The 24,760-nt window shown below is 36.3% G+C and overlaps 1 protein-coding gene across 13 annotated transcripts in view; it reads left to right on the forward strand.

Moving 5' to 3' along the window:
- EXOC6B (exocyst complex component 6B) overlaps positions 1-24,760 on the forward strand; it is a 710,711-nt gene that overhangs the window by 340,589 nt on the left and 345,362 nt on the right. For all 13 annotated transcript variants that reach the window (XR_012325650.1, XR_012325649.1, XM_033838288.2 and 10 more), the window contains 3 exons: positions 12,124-12,207; positions 12,570-12,616; positions 13,963-14,083. Coding sequence is in view for 11 of the 13 variants with exons in the window: in XM_033838288.2 (XP_033694179.1) it covers positions 12,124-12,207; positions 12,570-12,616; positions 13,963-14,083 (252 nt within the window). In the remaining 2 variants the exon portion in view is untranslated. The remainder of the gene's footprint in view (positions 1-12,123; positions 12,208-12,569; positions 12,617-13,962; positions 14,084-24,760) is intronic.

Here is a 24,760-nt window from a genome sequence, read left to right on the forward strand (position 1 = left end):
GGTGCTCCTATGTTGGGTGCATATATATTTGTAATTGTTATATCTTCTTCTTGGATTGATACCTTTATCATTATGTAGTGCTCTTCCTTGTCTCTTGTAACATTCTTTATTTTAAAGTCTATTTTATCTCATATGAGTATTGCTACTCCAGCTTTCTTTTGATTTCCATTTACATGGAATATCTTTTTCCGTCCCCTCAGTCTGAAGTGGGTCTCTTGTAGACAGCATATATATGGGTCTTGTTTTTGTATCCATTCAGGAAGCCTGTGTCTTTTGGTTGCAGCATTTAGTCCATTCCTGTTTAAGGTAATTATCGATATGTATGTTCCTATTACCATTTGCTTAATTGTTTTAGGTTTGTTTTTGTAGGTCCTTTTCTTCTCTTGTGTTTCCCACTTAGAGAAGTTCCTTTAGCATTTGTTGTAGAGCTGGTTTTGTGGTGCTGAATTTTCTTAGGTTTTGCTTGTATGTAAAGCTTTGGATTTCTCCATCAAATCTGCATGAGATCCTTGCCGGATAGAGTAATCTTGGTTGTAGGTTCTTCCCTTTCATCCCTTTAAGTATATCATGCCACTGTCTTCTGGCTTGTAGATTTTCTGCTGAGAAATCAACTGTTCACTTTATGGGAGTTCCCTTGTATATTATTTGTAATTTTTCTCTTGCTGCTTTCAATAATTTTTCTTTGTCTTTAATTTTTGCCAATTTGATTACTGTGTGTCTCGGCATTTTTCTCCTTGGGTTTATCCTGTATGGGACTCGCTGTGCTTCCTGGACTTGGGTGGCTATTTCCTTTTCCATGTTAGGGAAGTTTTCGACTATAATCTCTTAAAATATTTTCTCTGGTCCTTTCTCGCTCTCTTCTCCTTCTGGGACCCCTATAATGTGAATGTTGTTGCATTTAATGTTGTCCCAGAGGTCTCTTAGGCTGTCTTCATTTCTTTTCACGCTTTTTTCTTTATTCTGTTCCATGGCAGTGAATTCCACCATTCTGTCTTCCAGGTCACTGATTTGTTCTTCTGCCTCAGTTATTCAGCTATTTATTCCTTCTAGTGTAGTTTTCATTTCAGTTATTGTATTGTTCATCTCTGTTTGTTTGTTCTTTAATTGTTCTAGTTCTTTGTTAAAGATTTCTTGCATCTTTTTGATCTTTGCCTCCATTCTTTTTCTGAGGTCCTGGGTCATCTTCACTATCATTATTCTGAATTCTTTTTCTGGAAGGTTGCCTATCTCCACTTCGTTTAGTTGTTTTTCTGGGGTTTTATCTTGTTCCTTCATCTGGTACATAGCCCTCTGCCTTTTCATCTTGTCTGTTTTTCTGTGAATGTGGTTTTTGTTCCACAGGCTGCAGGATTGTAGTTCTTCTTGCTCCTGCTGTCTGCCCTCTGGTGGATGAGGCTGTCTAAGAGGCCTGTGCACGTTTCCTGATGGGAGAAACTGGTGGTGGGTAGAGCTGACTGTTGCTCTGGTGGGCAGAGCTCAGTAAAACTTTAATCTGCTTGACTGCTGATGGGTGGGCCTGGGTTCCCTCCCTGTTGGTTGTTTAGCCTGAGGCAACCCAACACTGGAGCCTACCTGGGCTCTTTGGTGGGGCTAATGGCAGACTCTGGGAGGGCTCATGCCAAGGAGTACTTCCCATAACGTCTGCTGCCAGTGTGCTTGTCCCCAGAGTGAGCCACAGCCACCCCCCGCCTCTGCAGGAGACCTTCCAACACTAGCTGGTAGGTCTACTTCAGTTTCCCCTGTGGTCACTGCTCCTTCCCCTGGGACCCGATATGCACACTGCTTTGTGTGTGCCCTCTAAGAGTGGAGTCTCTGTTTCCCCCAGTCCTGTCTAAGTCCTGCAATCAAATCGCACTAGGCTTCAAAGTCTGATTCTCTAGGAATTTCTCCTCCCATTACCGGACCCCCAGGTTGGGAAGTATGACGGGCTCAGAACCTTCACTCCAGTGGGTGGACTTCTGTGGTATAAGTGTTCTCCAGTCTGTGAATCACCCACCCAGCAGTTATGGGATTTGATTTTACTGTGATTGCACCCCTCCTACTGTCTCATTGTGGTTTCTCCTTTGTCTTTGGATGTGGGGTATCTTTTTTGGTGAGTTCCAGTGTCTTCCTGTTGATTGTCCAGCAGCTAGTTGTGATTTTGGTGTTCTCACAAGAGGGAGTAAGAGCATGCCTTTGTACTCCACCATCTTGGTTCAGGGCCACAGTAAATCTGGACTGCCTTGTCTGGTTCCTGAAAAACTGAAATGGTTTCAGTTTTTTACCATTGAGAACGTTGTTGGCTGTGGGTTTGTCATATATGGCCCTTATTATGTTGAGGTAAGTTCCCTGTATGCCTACTTTCTGGAGAGTTTTTATCATAAATGGGTGTTGAATTTTGTCATAAGCTTTTTCTGAATCTATTGAGATGATCATATGGTTTTTATCCTTCAGTTTGTTAACATGGTTTATCACATTGATTGATTTGGGTATATTGAAGAATCCTTGCATTCCCAGGTTAAAGCCCACTTGGTCATGGTGTATGATCCTTTTAATGTGCTGTTGGATTGTTTGCTAGTATTTTGTTGAGGATTTTTGCATCTATATTCATCAGTGATAATGGCCTGTAGTTTTCTTTCTTTGTGACATATTTGTCTCGTTTTGGGATCAGGGTGATGGTGGCCTTGTAGAATGAGTTTGGGAGTTTTCCTCCCTCTGCTCTATTTTGGAAGAGTTTGAGAAGATTAGGTGTTAGCTCTTCTCTAAATGTTTGATACAATTCACCTGTGAAGCCATCTGTTCCTGGGCTTTGGTTTGTTGGAAGATTTTTCATCACAGTCTCAATGTCAGTGCTTGTAATTGGTCTGTTCATATTTTCTGTTTCTTCCTGGTTCACTCTCAGAAGGTGTTGCTTTTCTAAGAATGTGCCATTTCTTCCACGTTGTCCATTTTATTGGCATGTAGTTACTTGTAGTAATCTCTCATGATCTTTTGTATTTCTGCAGTGTCAGTTGTTACTTCTCCTTTTTCATTTCTAATTCTATTGATTTGAGTCTTCTCCCTGTTTTTCTTGATGAGTCTGGCTAATGGTTTATCAATTTTGTTTATCTTCTCAAAGAACCTGCTTTTAGTTTTATTGATCTTTGCTATTGTTTCCTTCATTTCTTTTTCATTTATTTCTGATCTGATCTTTAAGATTTCTTTCCTTCTGCTAACTTTGGCGTTTTTTTGTTGTTTCTCTAATTGCTTTAGCTGTAAGGTTAGGTTGTTTATTTGAGATGTTTCTTGTTTCCTAAGGTAGGCTTGTATAGCTCTTAACTTCCCTCTTAGAACTGCTTTTCCTGCATCCCATAACTTTTGGCTCGTCCTGCTTTCATTGTCATTTGTTTCTAGGTATTTTTTTTATTTTCTCTTTGATTTCTTCAGTCATCTCTTGGTTATTAAGTAGTGTGTTGTTTAGCCTCCATGTGTTTGTATTTCTTACAGATTTTTTCCTGTAATTGATATCTAGTCTCATAGCGTTGTGGTCAGAAAAGATAGGTGATACGATTTCAGTTTTCTTAAATTTACCAAGGCTTGATTTGTGACCCAAGATATGATCTATCCTGGAGAATGTTCCATGAGCACTTGAGAAGAAAGTGTATTCTGTTGCTTTTGGATGGAGTGTCCTATAAATATCAAGTCCATCTTGTTTAATGTATCATTTAAGGTTTGTGTTTCTTTATTTATTTTCATTTTGGATGATCTGTCCAGTGGCGAAAGTGGGATATTAAAGTCCCCTACTATTATTGTGCTACTGTCGATTTCCCCTTTTATGGCTGTTAGCATTATGTATTGAGGTGCTCCTCTTTGAGTGAATAAATATTTACAATTGTTATATGTTCTTCTTGGATTGATACCTTGATCATTATGTAGTTTCCTTCTTTGTCTCTTCTAATAGTCTTTATTCTAAAGTCTGTTTTATCTGATATGAGAATTGCTACTCCAGCTTTCTTTTGATTTCCATTTGCATGGAATATCTTTTTCTGTCCCCTCACTTTAAGTCTGTGTGTGTCCTTAGGTCTGAAGTGGTCCTGTTATGGACAGCATATATATGGGTCTTGTTTTTGTATCCATTCAGCCAGTCTATGTCTTTTGGTTGGAGCATTTCATCCATTTACATTTAAGGTAATTATTGATTTGTATGTTCCTATTACCATTTTCTTAATTGTTTGGGGTTTGTTATTGCAGGCCTTTTCCTTCTCTTGTGTTTCCTGCCTAGAGAAGTTCCTTTAGCATTTGTTGTAAAGCTGGTTTGGTGGTGCTGAGATCTATTAGCTTTTGCTTGTCTGTAAAGCTTTTGATTTCCCCATCAAATCTGAATGAGATCCTTGCTGGGTAGAGTAATCTTGGTTGTAGGTTTTTCCCTTTCATCAGTTTAAATACGTCCTGCCAGTCCCTTCTGGATTGCAGAGTTTCTGCTGAAAGATCAGCTGTTAACCTTATGGGGAATCCCTTGGATGTCATTTGTTGCTTTTCCCTTGCTGCTTTTAATATTTTTTCTTTGTATTTAATTTTTGATAGTTTGATTAATATGTGTCTTGGCGTGTTTCTCCTTGGGTGTATCCTGTATGGGACTCTCTGTACTTCCTGGACTTGATTAACTGTTTCCTATCCCATATTAGGGAAGTTTTCAACTATAATCCCTTCAAATAGTTTCTCAGTCCCTTTCTTTTTCTCTTCTTCTGGGACCCCTATAATTTGAATATTGGTGCATTTCATGTTGTCCCAGAGGTCTCTGAGACTGTTCTGAATGGTGTTCATTCTTTTTTCTTTTTTCTTCTCTGCGATAGTTATTTCCACTGTTTTATGGTCCAGGTCACCTATGTGTTCTTCTGCCTCAGTTATTCTGCTGTTGATTCATTCTAGTGAATTTTCAATATCATTTATTATGTTTTTCATCATTGTTTGTTTGGTCTTTAGTTCTTCTAGTTCCTTGTTAAACGTTTCTTGTATTTTCTCCATTCTGTTTCCAAGATTTTGGATCATCTTTACTATCATTACTCTCAGTTCTTTTTCAGGTAGACTGCCTATTTCCTCTTCATTTGTTTGTTCTGGTGGTTTTTTACCTTGCTCCTTCATTTGCTATGTGTTCCTGTGTCTTCTCATTTTGCTTAACATACTGCTCTTGGGGTCTCATTTCTGAAGGCTGCAGGTTTGTAGTTCCCCTTGTTTTTGGTGTTTGCCCCCAGTTGGTAAAGCTGGTTCAGTGGGGTGTGTAGGCTTCCTGGTGGAGGGGACTGGTACCTGTGTTTTGGTGGATGAGGCTGGATTTGTCTTTCTGGTGGGCCGGACCACGTCTGGTGATGTGTTTTGGGGTATGTGTTATCTTATTATGATTTTAGGCAGCCTCTCTGCTAATGGGTGGGGTTGTGTTCCTGTCTTGCTAGTTTTTTGGCATAGGGTGTCCAGCAGTGTAGCTTGCTGGTGGTTGGATCTGGGTCTTAGCATTGAAATGGAGATCTCTGGTAAAGCTTTTGCCGTTTGATATTACATGGAGCCGAGAGGTCTCTGGTAGTCCAATGTCGTGAACTCGGCTCTTCCACCTCAGAGGCACAGGCCTGACACCCGGCTGGAGCACCAAGACCCTGTGAGCCACATGGCTCAGAAGAAAAGGGAGAAAATAAGAAAAAAATAAAGAAAAAAATAAAATAAAGTTATTAAAATGAAAATTATTAAAAATAAAAACAATTTTAAAGTAATAAAAAAAAGAATGAAAGAAGAGTGCAACCAAACGAGAAAATAATCCACCAGTGATAACAAACACTAAAAACGATACTAAAAAAACACAAAAAACCAAAAACACCAGACAGAACCCTAGGACAAATGGTAAAAGCAAAGCTATACAGAGAAAGTCACACGAAGTCTGCAGCCTCTATGTTGGGATGATATTCCAGAGATGCAGGGTACATCAAGTTGATTGTGAAGATTTAATCTGTTCCTCCTGAGGCTCCTGGGAGAAATTTCCCTTTCTCTTCTTTGTTTGCACAGCTCCTGGTGTTCAGCTTTGGATTTGGCCCGCCTGTGCGTGTAGGTCACCTGAGGGCGTCTGTTCTTTGCCCAGACAGGATGGGGTTAATGCAGCAGCTGATTAGGGGGCTGTGGCACAGTCAGGCCAGGGGGAGGGAGGGGTACGGAATGCGGTGCGAGCCTGCAACAGCAGAGCCCAGCGTGATGTAGCACCAGCCTGAGGCATGCTGTGTTTTCTCCCAGGGAAGTTGTCCTTGGATCATGGGACTCTGGCAGTGGCGGGCTGGACAGGCTCCCGGGAGGGGAGGTGTGAATAGTGACCTGTGCTTGCACACAGGATTCTTGATGGCTGCAGGAGCAGCCTTATTAGCATTTCTTGCCTGTCTGGTGTCTGCTCTGATAGCCATGGCTCATGCCCGTCTCTGGAGCTTGTTTAGGCGGTGCTCTGACTTGCCTCTCCTCATGCACCCCGAAACAATTGTCTCTTGCCTCTTAGGCAGGTCCCAACTTTTTCCCAGACTCCCTCCCAGTTAGCTGTGGCGCACTAGCCCCCTTCAGGCTGTGTTCACACAGCCAACCCCAGTCCTCTCCCTGGGATCTGACCTCTGAAGCCGAGCCTCAGCTCCCAGCCCCCACCCGTCCCGGCGGCTGAGCAGGCAAGCCTCTCAGCCTGGTGAGTGCTGGTCGGCACCGATCATCTTTCCGGGAATCTCTCCACTCTGCCCTCTGCACCCCTGTTGCTGCGCTCTCCTCCGTGGCTCTGATGCTTCCCCCCCGCCAGCCCCCATCTCTGCCAGTGAAGGGGCTCCCTAGTGCATGGAAACTTTTCCTCCTTCACAACCTCCTGCCAGAGGTGCAGGTTCTTTCCCTATTCTTTTGTTTCTGTTTTTTCTTCCTTTTTTTGCCCTACCCAGGTACATGGGGAGTTTCTTGCCTTTTCAGAAATCTGAGGTCTTCTGCCAGCATTCAGTAGGTGTTCTCTAGGAGTTGTTCCACATGTAGATGTGTGGAGGATGGTGATCTCCACGTCTTACTCCTCTGCTATCTTGAAGGTCTCTCTGCAAACCTAAGTGTTTCTTAACTTAGTACTAATATACTTTAGATATATTAAAGTCTGAAAATTTACAATACTCATTGATAAATAAGGCTGATAATTCACGACGTTGTCCAAATTGGAATAAATTTTCTCTACATTTAGAGCTGGTAGAATGGATTGAGAAATCCACCTGTTGAGTGATGTGTGTTTTGCTGTCATCAACAGAGCAAACCTTAAAAGTCAAAAGACAGTTTATCCCTTTTCCATGGTATGCCTTCTGGATTGAAAATACAATCCTGAATTGATGAATAGATTGGTTGTTCACCCCTCTACTGCATGGATTCTCCTTTTTCGTGCTACCAGAATGTGGGATGAGGGAACCCTCTTACACTGTTGGTGGGAATGTACATTGTTTCAGCCACTCTGGAAAACAGTGTGGAGGTTCCTCAAAAAAATAAAAATAGAACTACCATATGAACCAGAATTCCACTTCTGGGCATTTATCCAAAGAAAATAAAAACATTAACTCGAAAAGATAAATGCATCCCCATGTTGCAGTATTATCTACAATAGCCAAGATATGGAAACAACCTAAATATCCATCAGTAGATGAATGGATAAAGATGTGGTACATATATGCACAATGGAATATTATTCAGTCATATAAAGATTTCAAATAAGAGATCTTTCTATTTGTGACAACGTGAGTAGACCTTGAGGTCATTATACTAAGTGAAATAAGTCAGACAGGGAAAGACGGACACTCTGTTGTAACTCACTTATATGTGGAATCTAAATAAATGAACAAAACCCATCTGGACCCATAGTTACAGAGAACAGATTGGTGGTTGCCAGAGGCAGGGAGTAGGGGTTGGAGGAATTGGATGAAGGTGGTCAAAAGGTACAAACTTTGTTATAAAATAAATAAGTCCTGGGGATGGAATGTACAGCATGGTGACTATAGTTAATAATACTGTATTATATATTTGCAACTTGCTAAGAAAGCAGATCTTAAAAGTTCTCATTACAAGAAAAAAGTATTTATAACTACATGGTGATAGATGTTAACTAGAGTTATTTTGGTGATCATTTTGCAGTATACACAAATATTGAATCATTAAGTTGTACATCTGAAACTAATATAATGTTATGTCAATTATGCCTCAAATATTTTAAAAAAGCACAAAAATTTGAAAAATGTGGCACTAGATAGACCATGAAAAGAATAATTGTTTATAGTGTGTGAAGTGAAATAAGAAAGAAGAGTGTTGCTTTGTTCGGCCTCAGCTAGGAACATGTGCATCGGGCAACGCAAAATTTTCCCCACGCTGTGTACGTCCTTGAATGACTATGAAAGTGCCACGAGTATTGATTTTGAGGCTACACATAAATTTTAGCAGGTAGGCAAATTTGCAAATTAGGAAACCATGGGTAATAATCAACTGTATTTTCTTCTGATTCCTCTCTCATTAAATGACGCCACCAACCAAACTAGTTAACTAGGTTAGAAACCTCACATCAGCCTTCTTTCCTTCATGTCCTTTACCACATATATCCAATTGGCTTATGCCTCCTAAATATATATCAGATTCTGACTGATCTTTTTGTAGCTAATTTCTCCTTCCTTTATTCTACTCACTATATTACAACTTCCAGGTGTCTAAACCTAGAGTTGAAGTCCAAATATCTTAACACGATTTACAAAGTCCTCCAGCCTCGTCTCTTGTCATCCCTCTCCTTTACACCCTGAAGTTCCAGCCATGAAGAACTTCTTTCAATTCATGGGAAATGTGATACCTTTTTTCTTTGAACTTCTCTGTGTCTACAAGGAACACTTTTTTTTTTCTTTCTGTTTACCTGGCTTATTCTTCTGAGTCATTCTTCAATTATGAGTATAAATGTCATTTTTTTCCTGAGAATCTTTCTCTAACATTCCTCCCACCCCCTAGGTGCACGTGCGCACACGCATACACACACACACTCAGACATACATCCCACTTCAATACATAGGATTCTAATATAATTTTAATAGGATTTTATATAATTGCTTGTTTAATTTCTAGTCTTCCACCATAGACTATAAATTCAATGAGGAGATTCTCAGTGTCTATCACATGGTGAGCACTTTATAAACACTGTGACTAATTTTTCTGTGACATTGTATTAGTTCATTAATTATTATACAGCCTTTGTAGCACTGTCATACTAATGACATAAAATGAAAAACAGAACAACTTTTGCTTGCCTGCCGATTGTTTTATATCTATTTGTTTATACCTTCAGTAGCTTTTGAGGTGGCTTTTTTGGTTTGTGTTTTGTTTTTTCATTTGAGTGATTAAAGGAGCTTGAGACTGAAGTGGCAGAACTCTATAGTTCACTGTCTGTTGACTTATTTGTGAATAGACAGGCACTTCATCATTTACTCAACTGGATTGGTCAGACCTCTATTTCTCAAATTTCTCCAATAAGCATTGAGTTGACAAAATTGGCAAAGGAAATAGAATAATCAGAGGTGAATTTATTTAGCACCCACTAGGGAAAATCTAGCTCATTTTTGTAAATGGGGAAGCCAGACCTATTAGATAAATTGGTTTTTTCTTATGTTTTAATTTTATTGAAAAAGCAAAATGTATATACTTTAGAATTAAGTAGAGGTTCATGATTTGGTTTTTATATAGAATTTCATCTTGTTTATTTTCTACCATTTACAACAAATAATTAAGTTAATATAGTGTGTTCTAATTAGAAGGCTTTCCCTAAATTCTCAGCTAAGTGTATCTTGGCTAGAAAGCATGTTGAAAGTGTAACGTCACACTAAAATAATAAAGGGCCTTTAGGGCTGTTAACCTTAAAATGAAAAGCCATTCAGTGTGTATAGAATGTAATTGACATTTAATAATACCTCTATGCTGTGAAATGGTGACAAGTGGGGAACAGCTTTAACAAACCAAGAGGCAGTTTCCACTTTTTATTTCTTAAATAGAATTATTTGCTACCTCACTAACTTATAGACTAAGAAAGCCTTGAAATAGCTGTCTTAATGTTTGTTTTCATTTTTTAGGCAGAAAAATTCAGATGTGTACAGTTATAATAACTTTAGTGTTTTAAAACCTTTGTTTTTAAGCTACCCCAGGGGTCATCAAACCGTGACTTATGGGCCAAATCCAGCCTATTGCCTGTTTCTGTATGACCTGGGTGAACTTTTACATTTTTAAATGGTTGGTATTCATTAAAAAAATCATAAGAGGAGTAATGTTTCATGACAGGTGAAAATGATACGAAATTCTAATTTCAGTTTTCACAAATCAGGTTTTATTGGAACACAGCCACACTCATTTATGAGTTGTCTATGGCTGCTTTTGCACTACAGCAGCAGAGTTGAGTAGTAGCATCAGAGACTGGATGGCTCGCCAAAGCCTATTTACTGTCCTGCCCATTATGGAAAACATTTGCCCACGCCTGAGCTACACTATTGAGGCTGCATGATTTAGTACCTTAAACAGTTTTCCTGGTTTAGGGATCTAACAAAGAAGTCATATTGAGTAAAATTCTTCAGACTTTTGGGAAGGTGAAGAAAACTGAACCAGGTATTTCATGGAGTTTATGTTCACATGGGCTGGGCTTTCTGTTTCATCACTGATTTCATCTTATTTATGTTTTAAATAAGTACTTGCATAGTGGTTATTATTTATCAGGTACTATTCTAAAAGCTTTATAACTCTTCTAAATCCTTATTACAACCATGTGAGTTTGGCATCTCTACAAATGAGTAAACCATAGCACATCTATTAGTGAAAGGTAAAGAGTTAAATACTGGAAGTTAAAATAATGAAAGGGAAGCTATATAGCTAGTCATATGAGTTATACAGCTAGTAAGGGGCAGAGCCATGGTTTGAATAAAATCATTTGGTTCTAAAATCAGTACTCTTAACCACTGTGTAATGCTGTCTTTCCCTTTCTACTCTTGTTTATTTAGAAAAGTCTTGGGTTGAGAGTAGAGTTTAATAATGGGAAGCATCATGTTTTAAAAGCTTTGAGCTTATATCAGTTTCTTACGGCTGCTATAATCAAGTAGCACAAACTGGGTGGCTTAAAATAAGAGAAATTTGTTCTGTCACGGTTTTGGAGACTAGAAATCCAAAATGAGGATGACAGAAGGCCATCCTCCCTCTCAGATTCTGGGTAGAATCTTTCCTTGCCTTTCTGTAGCTTCTGGTGGTGGCCAGCAGTCCTTGGTGTTCCCTGGCTTGCAGCTGCATCAGTCCCATCTCTGCTTGTGGCACCATATGGTGTTCTCCCTGTGTTTCTGCCTTCATATAGCATTTTCCTCTTCTTATGAAGACACCAGTTATATTGGATTAAGGCTCACCCTACTGTAGTATGACTGCATCTTAATTTAACTAATTACATCTGTAATGACCCTATTTCTAAATAGGTTCATGTTGTGAGGTCCTGGGAAGGACATGAATTTTGAGAGGACACTATTCAACCCTAGTTATAGAGCTCATGAGTTAGCTTTTGTTCTCTAGAGCACCTTTCAGTTTAAGCCCAGAAACCCTAAATGAAAAGTAGAAACTGTGTGCTAAGACTTTTCAGGGCTTTGTTTCTTCCTTTTTGGTATTAATCCTGTGCTAGATTATATTCTGTCTGAGAAGACTGACTTAATGTTCTCAGCTCCTGCCTTTTTCCTGCCTCCCTTTGGCCTTTTGGTCATGATTTATTTGAGACTAGTTTTTATTCTGGAATGTTCTGTGAGGTTTTTTTTTTTAAGAACCATTTTCTAAACTGTTGTTATAACCTATGAGAATGTTGGTTTGTCTTTCTTGTGAATTTGTGATAATTGATTCAGAAACCAGCTTTGGTGTGTTGGAGGCTGAGTTCTGGTAGTTTCCTCTTAAGAATTTTTTGTATCGATCTCTATTGGTATTTGTAAGTAAGGTTCAATAAGTTATTTTTATTTTTCCGAAGATTATCAGTGTTAAAGTAGCAGATTTTGAGAAATGTGGGGCTGCCTCAATTCCTGACCTGGGAATTTCCCATAAAATACTAGAGTAATTGGTCCAAATGTATCAACCCATTTCCTTTTGTTTGTTTAACAGGGTGCCCGGGAAACGTTTGAGAACTACTACCGAAAACAGAGGCGAAAACAGGCTCGTTTGGTGCTCCAGCCTCCTTCTAACATGGTAGGATCACCACCTTTACTTTTCTCCCTTTTTCACTTTTCTTCTCTGGTATCTTTTAATTATTTTCCATTTGGGCTTCCCCCCACCTCCACCCCAAACTGTCACTCTGGGACCACTGGATGTGACTTGCATTAAGAAAGTAGCAACTAACATCTGTTGCTTGCTATGTGTCAGGCATTGTTCTAAGTACTAGATATGTATTATCTCATTTCATCCTCACTGTAATCCTATAAGGTAGGTACTATTATTATATTTACTTTATAGTCTTTGGAATTGAGCCTTAAGAAATTAATTAGCTGATTTTAACTGTCTTAATGTGTCAAAACAGAAACAATAACTTTTTTCTCTTTGCTTTGTTGCAGCATGAAACTTTAGATGGCTACAGGAAGTATTTTAATCAAATTGTAGGGTGGGTATGTGTGTGTGTGTTTTAAATTTATACACTTTCAATTGTTTATACACTTTTTGTGAGACTTGGAAAAGTATATCGTGTTCTTTGGGAAATTTTTTTTCTTTTCTAAATTCTTAAGACAAGATTTGTTTTGAATATCTGATGATTTTAAAGGAATGTCTATTCGTTTCATAGAATTATGTTGGGGAACATAATTCTATATTGTTGAGGAATCCTTTTTATGGATAAAGGGAGAAAAATATTGAATTGTAGTCATTATATGTGATGTTCTGTTTTTTCATTATTGTTAAGAGGGAACCAAATAATCAGCAAAAGTTGGCAAGTTGTTTTCTAAAAGGGCCAAATAGTAAAGTATTTTAGGCTCAGCAGGCCATACGGTTTCTGTTAGAACTATTCAGCTTTGTTGTGGTACGAAAGCAGCTATAGACAATATGTAAATGAAAGACAATGGCTGTGTTCCAATAAAACACTGTTTATAAAAACAAGCAGTGGGCCAGATTTGTTCCATGGACTGTATAGTTTGCCATCCTCATCTGGAGTATATATACTAGTATGGAATTGCAGTTCCCAAATAAACATCCCAAATATAGACAGCTTATTCTAATTGCAAAATAGTGACTTTGCAGTTAAAAAGAAGGGAAATAAGTTGGATTGTTCCATGAAATTTCTTTTTTTTCCAAGTTTAGATTGTTGCAATGTAATTGATACCTTTGATTAAAATGTATCATAACAATTCCCTATTTAAAGAATTGTTTTAATTTGTATGAATATTTAGGCAAGAAAGCTGAAGATACATTTTAGATGCATAAAAATTAAGAAGCCACAGAAGAATGTTAAAAAATACGTGTGTATTTTTTTTTTTACCTTTGTAAGATATCTTTTCAGCACTTTGATGAGAAAGTTTATATAAGCGGAATTATTTTGGTATTTTGTGTGTTGGATTCTTAAAAAAATGCGTGCTTTAACTTTCATTATCTCTTTAGATTCTATTCGTTTTTTAAAATGTATTAATGGGCTGTTGATTTTAATGTAGTGAAATTAGCCTTCTTTACCTATAAACATTTTTCTTCTTCCCTTTAAAATTTCTAGATACCATGATTAACATTTAATAGGAATGTAACTCCAATTTCTAAAGAAGTGGTTAAGATGATATCATGATCAGAGGTATAATTCCAAGTCTAAGAAATCTGATTTTGTTTGTGATACCAAACGGCTTTCTTTAAGAAAAAATGACTAGTATTAACTTCCAATTTGATGACAACTCTTAATGTTTGTCATCCCCTTATGATAGTAGTCAAACTGTAATTTCTGACAGCTGTGCTTTCTTTTTTCCTCAATCTTAGCTTTTTTGTGGTTGAAGATCACATTTTACATACAACCCAGGGTTTAGTAAATAGAGCCTACATCGATGAACTGTGGGAAATGGCACTTTCAAAAACCATCGCAGCACTCCGTACTCACTCGGTATGTAAGAAGCACGAGAGAAGTTCTTACTTCAAGCTAATTATCTATACGCTATTCAGTCTTCTACTGCTTTAAAATCATCATATGTGTATTGTTTGAAATCACCCATTTGGAGTCATCTTCTTCAAAGATGTATGGAAGTAGTCACTTCAAACTGCATGTTCTCTAACACTAAGCCCACTTTTGTGAATGCTCTTTGCAATAAGAAAACAGCAGCTAACATTTGATTGCTGTCTATGTCTCAGGCATTGTTATTATATTGTTATTGTGTACTGCATATATAATTCATCCTCACTTCATCCCTATAAGGCACGTGCTATTGTTATATTTACCCTATAGCCTGGGGAACTGAACCTCAGAGAGGTTAGGTAACCAGCCTGATGTCACCCAGTAAGTGGTGGAGCTTGGATTCAAACCGCGACTGTGTGACTGCAGAGCCCATGTTCTTAGCCACTACTCCATATTGCCTTCGTAATGCCTATTAATACTGATTTGGAGTTCACAGATTTATTCTTACTCTACAACATTTCAGTAAGTTGCTTACTTATGAGTTCCCATGATCTATTGATATATTTTATGATAGCATCAATTGTTGATGATAATCTACTTTATTACAAGCAGAGAATGCTGGCTCTGAATTATTCATTCATTCAATATTTCTTAAACAAGGATTACATGTTGGCAATGGGAATACAAGAATGAATAAGAATAAAGTCTTTGCTCTCAGAGAGTTATATTTTAATTGGGGAGATTCCCAATAAACAAATAAATAGGAATATCAGACAGTGATAATACAATGTAGACAATTAAAATAGAGTGATAGATTAGGGCAACAAGGTGCCTGCTTTTGACTGGTTGATCTGAAGTGGCATTCTGAGATCTAAATATCAAGGAGTAACTATTTGTGTAAAGATCAATTAAAAGATCATTCCAGGTGAAAGGAACAGTAGTACAAGGACTTTGAGGTACTTTTATGTCTGAAGTGTTTGAGGAATAATAGTGAGGAGTTAATAATAGAAGATAATTTGGTATTTAAAAAATTTCAAGAATAGTATACATCTAGTTATGCTAGCCAGAAACTTAAAAGTCATTCATAACCCTTCAACTCTCTTTATCTAGTCATTAGCAAGTGTTCTAGAGTAAATACCATGTGTAAAATCTATAATTGAAGGGATTGTAGCCATTTTAGGAAACTGAAAGATGTCCCGAGTGGTTAGAACATAAACATAGAAAGCTAGGCAACTAAGGTAGGAAGTGAGAATAAAGAAGTAGGTAGGTGTCATATTATTTAGGACCTGTTTGACCCTTTAAGCAGTGGGTTGAGTGAGTATGTGTGTGTTGGGGGCAGGAGTAGGGTAAATTGGAGTGAGAAAGTCAGATTTCTATTTTTAAAAGATTGTTCTGGCTAAATTACAGATGAGGGTTGAGAATGGATGTGGGGAAAACAGTTAGTAGGCTAGTCTAGTATTCCAGACAAGAGATGATGATTGCTGAACCAAGGTGATAGTAGATATAGAGAGATGTGGATGAGTTTGAGAGATTTTTAGGAAGTAAGATTAATTATACTTTCTGATGGTTTAATATACAAGAGGTAAGGTAGAAAGAAGTATCAAGCTAATGCCTAGGTTTATAGTTTCCTTCCTTGGATGATAGTGTTGGTTTTGATGGTTTGGAGTGGGGAAGTCGTAAGTTATCTTTGGCTGTGATTACTTTGAGATACTTTTTGTGCTGTTCAAGCAGTAGGTTCTAGGAGATTGATTAACGTATGAGTTTGAAACCAAAGAGGGTATGTCGTTATTGAATGTGTTGCAAATATTTTTCTCCTTTTATTTTTGTTGGTGGTTTCTTCTTTAGTATTTAAAATGTTAAATGTTTATGTATCTAATTATATTTATCTTATTTTAAAATGTCTCCCATTGCTTATTTGTGTCCAAGGACTTGACCTGACATTTTTACCATTAATATGCTTGTGTCATAATAAAGTCTGGAAAAATTAAAAAATATTTTTTAAAAGTTCTGCCTGTTCTGAGACTAAAAAACAGTCTCAACTATTTCATGGCTTGATTGTTACACATTTATATAGTTACTACCACCTATTCTTATTGTCATTTAGAGTATGATTAAAGATCTCGTTTTATTTTTTCTTGCAATAGTATATCCATTGTCCTAGGATCATTTTTTTTTTTTTTTTTTTTTTTTTTTTTGCGCGGTACGCGGGCCTCTCACTGTTGTGGCCTCTCCCGCTGCAGAGCACAGGCTCCGGACGCGCAGGCTCAGCGGCCATGGCTCACGGGCCCAGCCGATCCGCGGCATGTGGGATCTTCCCAGACCGGGTCACGAACCCGTGTCCCCTGCATTGGCAGGCGGACTCTCAACCACTGCGCCACCAGGGAAGCCCCTAGGATCATTTTTTAAATGCTTTACTTTCCTCCATTGCATGGTGTGCTCTTACATAATAAAGTTATACAAAGATAACATGGTTATTAAAAGATAGTTAGGAAATATTGATTATTAATAGTAACGAGTTTGGCCATGATCCCTGGCATGATTATTATTAGCTTTCTTATATGTAAATTTCAAGACCCCTTTTTCTGTGAATGAATACATGATATACAATATATATTTTACGTAAAACATGCTGTATTTTTCATTTAATATCTAATGAATTTGTATTAGTTTTAATGTGCATTTGTATAATAGTCCATTTTTAGGAATGCACCATTTTAAAAAATTAATTCACTTGATATACTTTTTTAAAAAGTTTTTTTAAGCTGTTATAAACATTGAAGTAAATATTTTTATTAACATATCCTTGCACATTAATTATACTTAGGATAAATTCTTAGATGTGAATTTAGTGAGTTAAAGGATCTGTATATTTCTGAGGCTCTGGATGTGTATTGCTAATTTGCTATACAAAAAGATTGAACCATTTAGCATCACTAAGCATCATCTGTTAGAATTCCTATTTCCCTATTCCTTTTATTCCGCAGAAAGTTACGTTTAAAAACAATAAGTCATTCTCAATATAATAATAATGTCAGAAATTAATTTAATGGTTTTCTTTAATACTGATATTAAAAATCTCTTCACACCTTTTTAGTTATTTGTATATCTTCTTAGAATTTCCTGTTCCTATGCATTGCCTTTATTTTGTATTTTAATCGTTTTATTTTATATTTATTAGTAACACATGGATGTTAATGTTTAACATTAACCTTAATCTGAATGTTAATCTCTAGTCTGATGTATAGGTTGTAAATATTTCCTTAGTTTCATGTGTTTCTAACCTTTGATTTTCTTTTCCATGGCTTTACAGAAGTTTAAAATTTTTAATGGAGTTAAATTTATTGATCTTTAACCTTACTATTTATGTCTTCCTTATTCCAAATAAATGTAATTATTTGCCTATGTTTAGTTTTAGTATTTCTGTAGTTACTTGTTTAACATATAATTCATAAACTAAAAGTTTATTTTAGTGTTGTGTGTGAGGTTGGACTTTATTTTGAAAATGACTCATCACCTCCAATAACATTATTGTGATAATCTGTTGTTTTATTCAGCTCAGGTTACCATAATGAAATATATAGATTGGGTAGCTTAAACAACAGAAATTTATTTTCTCACAGTTCCAGAAGCTGAAAGTCTGACATCAAGGTGCCATCATGGTTTCTGGTAAGGACCCTCCTGGGTTTCAGATGATCACATTCTCATTGTGTTCTCACATGGCCCTTCCTCAGCATGTATTCTAGTGTCTTCTCCTTTTATAAGGACACCAATCCCATCAGATTAGGACCTTACCCATATGACTTCATTTGACTTTAATTATCTCTCCAAGGCCTCTTCTCCAAACAAGGCTACACTGGCACTAGGGCTTCAAAATAGAATTTCGGGGGGAATGCAGCATTCAGTTCATAAATGTCTGTCCTTTCCCAACCTATTTTGAAGGCCACATTTATCATAATATGTTATATAAATACTAAGATCTGTTTCTAGGCTCTGATTGCTGCCTGCCCCCTTCCTTCTCTCTATATGTCTTGAACCAGTACAACATTGTTTTGATTATTACATCTGATATAGTATGCTTTAATTTCTTATATGACATATATGTCCTATAAAATCCTCTTTTTAAAATATACTATTTACCTCCTTATTATTCTTCTAGGTTAATTTGAGAATCACTTTGTCACATCCCTTGCACCTCTTACCTCCCCCTAAAACTGACCTATAGTGTTAGTATGCAGTAAATCTGCAAATTTAAATGGAGGTAATTGACATATTTCAACATCTGGTATTTTTCAACAGGAATATATGTATTTTTCTCACTTATTTGCTTTTTTTTTTTTTTTTTGCGGTACGCGGGCCTCTTACTGTTGTGGCCTCTCCCGTTGTGGAGCACAGGCTCCGGACGCGCAGGCTCAGCAGCCATGGCTCATGGGCCCAGCCGCTCCGCGGCATGTGGGATCTTCCTGGACCGGGGCACGAACCCGTGTCCCATGCATCAGCAGGTGGACTCTCAACCACTGCGCCACCAGGGAAGCCCTGCTTTTATATCTTTTGGTAAAATATTTTATGTGCTCCCTATCTAAGTCCTATTTTTGGTATTTTATGGTTTATTTCAGGTAGTATTTTGAGGAAGGTTTGTTTCTGATTCATATTTATTAACTAGTATTACTGTCATTCTGTGGGAGAGAAGTCTTTGATTTTGTTTATTTTATATCTGTCCATTTCCCTGATTTCACCAATTTTATTTTTTTCCTGGGAAAAGGTGTTTTTCTTTTAGAAAACTTAGATTTCTTCCAAACAATTTCTTCTTTTAAAGCAGTGGTTTTTCACATTTGAGAATGTGACAAATCTATAGGAGTCTCTCAGCAGGAAAATATACTGTTTTCCTCATTATGCAACCATACTTATTGTCATGAAGAATAGGACACTTTACAATGTGCTGATTAAAGTGTATATCTATGGAGAAAATTAATCTTAATGGAATGTTTCCTTGTAGATCTACTGTGTATTCTTTTGAACTGAAGAATAAATAACAAAAATACCTTTAAAAAAATAGTTTAGCATCAGTCTACAGAGGCAGAAAGAAATTAGTGGTCTCCTAGGGCTGGGAATGGATACGAGGAATAAGTAGGTGATAGCTTAAGGGGCAGGGTTTCTCTTTGAGATGAAGAAAATGTTCTAAAACTGACTGTGGTTATGTTTGCACATGTCTGCAAAAATATTTAAAAAACTAAAAACTGTTGAATTACATACTTTAAATGGGTGAGTAGTATGGTATGGGAATTGTATTTCAACAGAACCATTAAAATAGAACTCAGCATCACGTACATTTACTGACTGAACCATTTTTATCCATTATGAGACAAAGTAGTTGATGCCACAGATACCAATTCTATTTTATGACACTATTTATTGTGTTACGTTATCAGCAAGAAAGAAAAATAAGAACAACCTAAACATCAAAACAAATCTGAAAAGGAAACATTATATCTGAGTGGTTATTTTTTATAAAAAATCTGTATATTTTTCTAACTTTCTGTGTCACTAATTAAAACTTTTTATATTTTCTGATTGAATTATCAGTCATTGCATAAATTGGAAACATTTTGAAAGATATAATATTCTCAGTGCTGATTTCAAAACATGATAAAAATCTTATGCAATCTTATACAATCCATCTAACTTAGAATTCAAATTTAGCAGTACCTGTATATTAAAAGAATAATATTCTAATACAAAGAATTCATATCAGGAATGGTTTAATATTAGAAGATCTGTTAATATAATTGCTAGTATGACTGCCAATAGAATGATAAACAGATCATCTGATAATACTACAGAGGTATCTTTTTACTATTTAAAATTATGGAACAATATAATTTGTGTGGCCAAAACTCCTCATGTTTTGTAGCTATTAAATATTGGACATTTTTTCTTATTATGTGATGGGCAGACAAGAGTGTATACTGTAATAGTGGGGTTTTTTTGTGTGTGTGTGATTGATTTTAACATCTTTATTGGAGTATAATTGCTTTACAATGGTATGTTAGTATCTGCTTTATAACAAAGTGAATCAGCTATACATATATATGGAATCTAAAAAAAAAAAAGGTTATGAAGAACCTAGGGGCAGGACAGGGATAAAGACACAGACGTAGAGAATGGACTTGAGGACACAGGGAGTGGGAAGGGTAAGCTGGGACGAAGTGAGAGAGTGGCATGGACATATATACGCTACCAAATGTAAAATAGATAGCTAGTGGGAAGCAGCCGCATAGCACAGGGAGATCAGCTCCATGCTTTGTAATATGGTTTTATACACACCCACATCCATACCCACCCCCCCACAGACACACATATTTTAGATTTCTTTGAGTCAAAGGGTGTACTAAGCATATATGTCGTGCAGCTCTCTAACCAAATTGCTATTGAAATAACATGTAAGAAAAACTAAAAAGAGAAACACTGCAAAGTACCTCTGTAGGCCAGAAGTTTTGAAAAATTTCTTTGAATTTAGAAAACAGAAGGAATCAGAATAATGACTCCACCTGAGAAAAGAAAATATTGCATTAAATATGGTGTAGAGGGTATTGTCAAAGTAGGAAACATTGTTCCAAATGGAATCTAGGAACACTCTAAATTCAGTCAGCAAATGTTATGAGCAGGAATGAGGCTGCGAGAAATCTTAAGGGAAATTATTTAGAGGTCTACCTTCTAAAAATCTTGGCTAGACAGCAGGTTACCCAATTCCTTTGGCCAACCTTACCATCAACATAAAGAGATGATAACATGATTAGTGAAGTTCTCTAGTACTACTTTTTGAGCAAGGTGATTCATCTGCCCCACCCACCTACAAAGAGCCTGTAGTCAGTTTTTGGAAAACAGACTTAAAAGCTGCAGAGGGTGAAACCCATACCGGTTATACATACTAGTCAATCTAGTCCTTCATTTCTAAACATAAACAAATGCCGAGTTGTAGAATATTTGAGGAAAACCAGTTACATCAAATAGAAGACAATAATAAACAAATTGCATAGCTATTCTTTAGCAAATACAAATAACTCATGGACTGGGAGATAAATTTATAAAGTAATAATTATTTCTCATTTTAGGAATATAGGAAGCTAGGTCATTCATAGCAGCTGTTCAGCTTGAAACAACTAAAAGTACTGCTTTATGTACTGCATATAAGATGTTGTTTAAATCTAGAGTGCTTAGTAAGGTTATTAAGGAATTACCAGGCCAAATCCAGGGGAGATTGAGAGTCCAGAGGTCCAGAAAGATAGACTTAAACACTTAAGCTGCATTTGCCTTGAGGTTACTTGTTAGTCCAGGCAATTTGTACTCAGATTTGATAGTCTCTGGGGCCTATCTGGGATGGAGAGTCTAATATGGTGCCCTCCCCCACATTAAACTGGAAAGAACTATTCTTTTCAGGTTAAGACTGAATCAGAAGTAAACAAAAAGCAGTCAAAATTCTTCCCTTAAAGAAATCTTCAGGTCTAGGGAGTTTTTTTCTTGAATTCCTATCTTACATAAACTCTTGGAGAATAGAAAAGAGGAAACACCAACTCATTTATGAGGTGTGTGTAATCTTGATAATGAAGCCAGATGAGGATAGTATAAGAACTCATAAACTCATAAATATACAGGCTTATTCATAAATATAGATCAGAAATCTTAAATAAAATATTAGAAAACAGAATTCAGCAGTTTACAAAAAGCATTAATATGTTGAGTTTATCATTGCAAATGCAAGCTTAGTTCAATATTACAAAGTCTATTAACATAATTTAATGAATTAATAGATTAGAGGACAAAAATTATGTAATCATTTCAATAGATACAGAACAGCATTTAATAAAACACACCATAAATTCATGGTAAGATCTCTTAGTAAATTGAAAACATAAGAGAATTTCTTTAAACTGATAAAAATCTATCCTCAAAAACCTATAATAAGTATCATATTTAATTACCATTACTCCTATTTTGTATTGTATTTGAAGTCGTGCTTACTGTTGTAAAGATAGAAACATAAATAAATTAAAAAATACAACTTTGAAAGGAAGAAACAAAATTGTCATTTTTGCTGATGATATATTTTTGTACATTGAAAATTCAAAGAATTTACAGAAAATTTATTACAATTAATGGAAAAGGTTAGCATGTTCCCTGATACAAAATCATTATGCAAAATCAACTGTCATTTTATAAACCAGGAGTAAAAGTTGAAAAGTTAAAATTTTTAAAAGATAAAATTGATACAATAGCATACATTAAAAGTAGTAGAAATATATCTAGCAAAATATGTTCAAGACCTCCATGGAGAAAATTCTAAAATGTTTTTGAGAGACGAAAAGGAATTAAAGAGGACCTAAATAAAATTGAAATAGCATGTTCATTGATTGGAAGAGTTATTATTGTAGATATCTGTTCTCTTAAAATTGATCTATAAATTTAATTCAGTGGCAGTCAAAATCTCAATAATCTTATTTTTGGGAGGATGAGTACCTTTGCAATCTGATTGTAACATATTGGAGTGTAATTGCTTTACAATGGTGTGTTAGTTTCTGCTTTATAACAAAGTGTATCAGTTATACATATACATATGTTCCCATATCTCTTCCCTCTTGCGTCTCCCTCCCTCACACCCTCTGCATCCCACCCCTCTAGGTGGTCACAAAGCACCGAGCTGATCTCCCTGTGCTATGCGGCTGCTTCCCACTAGCTATCTATTTTACGTTTCGTAGTGTATATACGTCCATGCCACTCTCTCACTTTGTCACAGCTTACCCTTCCCTCACCCCATATCCTCAAGTCCATTCTCTAGTAGGTCTGTGTCTTTATTCCTGTCTTACCCCTACGTTCTTCAGGACATTTTTTTTTCCCTTAGATTCCATATATATGTGTTAGCATACAGTATTTATCTTTCTCTTTATGACTTACTTCACTTTGTATGACAGACTCTAGGTCCATCCACCTCACTACAAATAACTCAATTTCGTTTCTTTTTATGGTTGAGTAATATTCCATTGTATATATGTGCCACATCTTCTTTATGCGTTCATCCGATCATGAACACTTAGGTTGTTTCCATCTCCTGGCTATTGTAAATAGAGCTGCAATGAACATTTTGGTACGTGGCTCTTTTTGAATTATGGTCTTAAGCCAGTACAAAAGCCAGGAACAGCTAAGAGACTCCTTAAGACTGAGATAAGGTTGGTGGGTTTTCTCTGCTGGATATCAAGACTTAATTTAGAAATCTTATTAAATGAGTACCAGACACTCCGGTACTGTCATTGGATAAATAATGAAACAGAATATAGGGCCTCCAAAAAAGATCTTTGATATTTATAAAAGAGATAGTATTGCAGGTCAGTGGGTAGAGGACAGACATTTCAATGAATAGTACTGGGACAGTTGACTATCAGTATGGGGGAAATAATATACCAAAAAATGAGTTTCAGGTTGATAAAATATCAAAATGTAAAATGTAAGGCCATAAATCTTTCAGAAGATAGTATAAGAGAATATCTTTATGATTCAGGTTGGGGAAGGAATTCCTAACTAAAATACCAAAGGCACTAACCAGAAAGGAAAAGATTCATACATTAAACATTAAGCTGCGTTAAAGCTGTAAGAAAAAACAAAAAAATGAAAGATGTAGATAAAACAAGCTATATGATGAGAAATGATGTTTTCAACACAAAATCAGCAAAGAACTAACAAAAAATACAAAAATTTCACTATTCATCATGACAATAGAGACAGACAATAGAAAAAACAAGCAAAAGATTTAAACAGGTACTTCACTAAGGAAGGAATTCGCTTGGCTGAGAAACGTGAAAGATGCTCAACTTTAGTGCATCATTGAAATGCAAATTAAAACCAAATGAGATAACATTATGTAAGAATTAATAACACAAATGTTGATAAGGATATGAAGTATTCAGAACCCCTTTGAAAAAAATTAGCATCATCTTTTAAAATCGAAGATCCTCATGAACCAGAAATACTTTTCCTAACTATATTCCCTAGAGAAGCTTGCCCTAATGCACCATAATACACATGCAAGAATATTCATTCCAGCATTGTTGAATTTTCAAAATTAAAAATGACTTAAATGTCCATTGGTAATAAAATGAACAATCTGGGTTAAACTCCTAACATGCAATATTATACAGCATGAAAATGCCCACACTATAGCTGTATACAGTAGCATGGATGAGTTTCACAAGTATAATGTTGAATTATAAAAGCAAGACAGAAATTTATACATACAGATTTTTTCTACTTACATCATATTGAGAAAGAAAATATTGAGTAAGACTGAGTATTTAGATGGTTACAAAGCAATGAAATTAAGAGAATGAACTGACAGGCATATGTGATAAAGGTCTGGTACTGAAAATATATAGAGAATTCTTAACACTCAACAGTAAGAAAAAAATTTAAAAACGGGCCCAATTAAAAAACAGGCAAAAATTCTGAACAGATACCTCACCAAAGAAGATATTCAAATGGCAGGAAAGCATACAAAAGATGCTCAACAACATATGTCCTCAGGGAATTACAAATTAAACAACAATGAGCTACCACCACACACCCATTAGAATGGCTAAAATACTGACAACACCAAATGCTGAAGAGAATGTGGAACAGCAGGAA

The sequence above is a fragment of the Tursiops truncatus genome, chromosome 14, assembly GCF_011762595.2.
Source record: "Tursiops truncatus isolate mTurTru1 chromosome 14, mTurTru1.mat.Y, whole genome shotgun sequence".
Taxonomy (NCBI): domain Eukaryota; kingdom Metazoa; phylum Chordata; class Mammalia; order Artiodactyla; family Delphinidae; genus Tursiops; species Tursiops truncatus.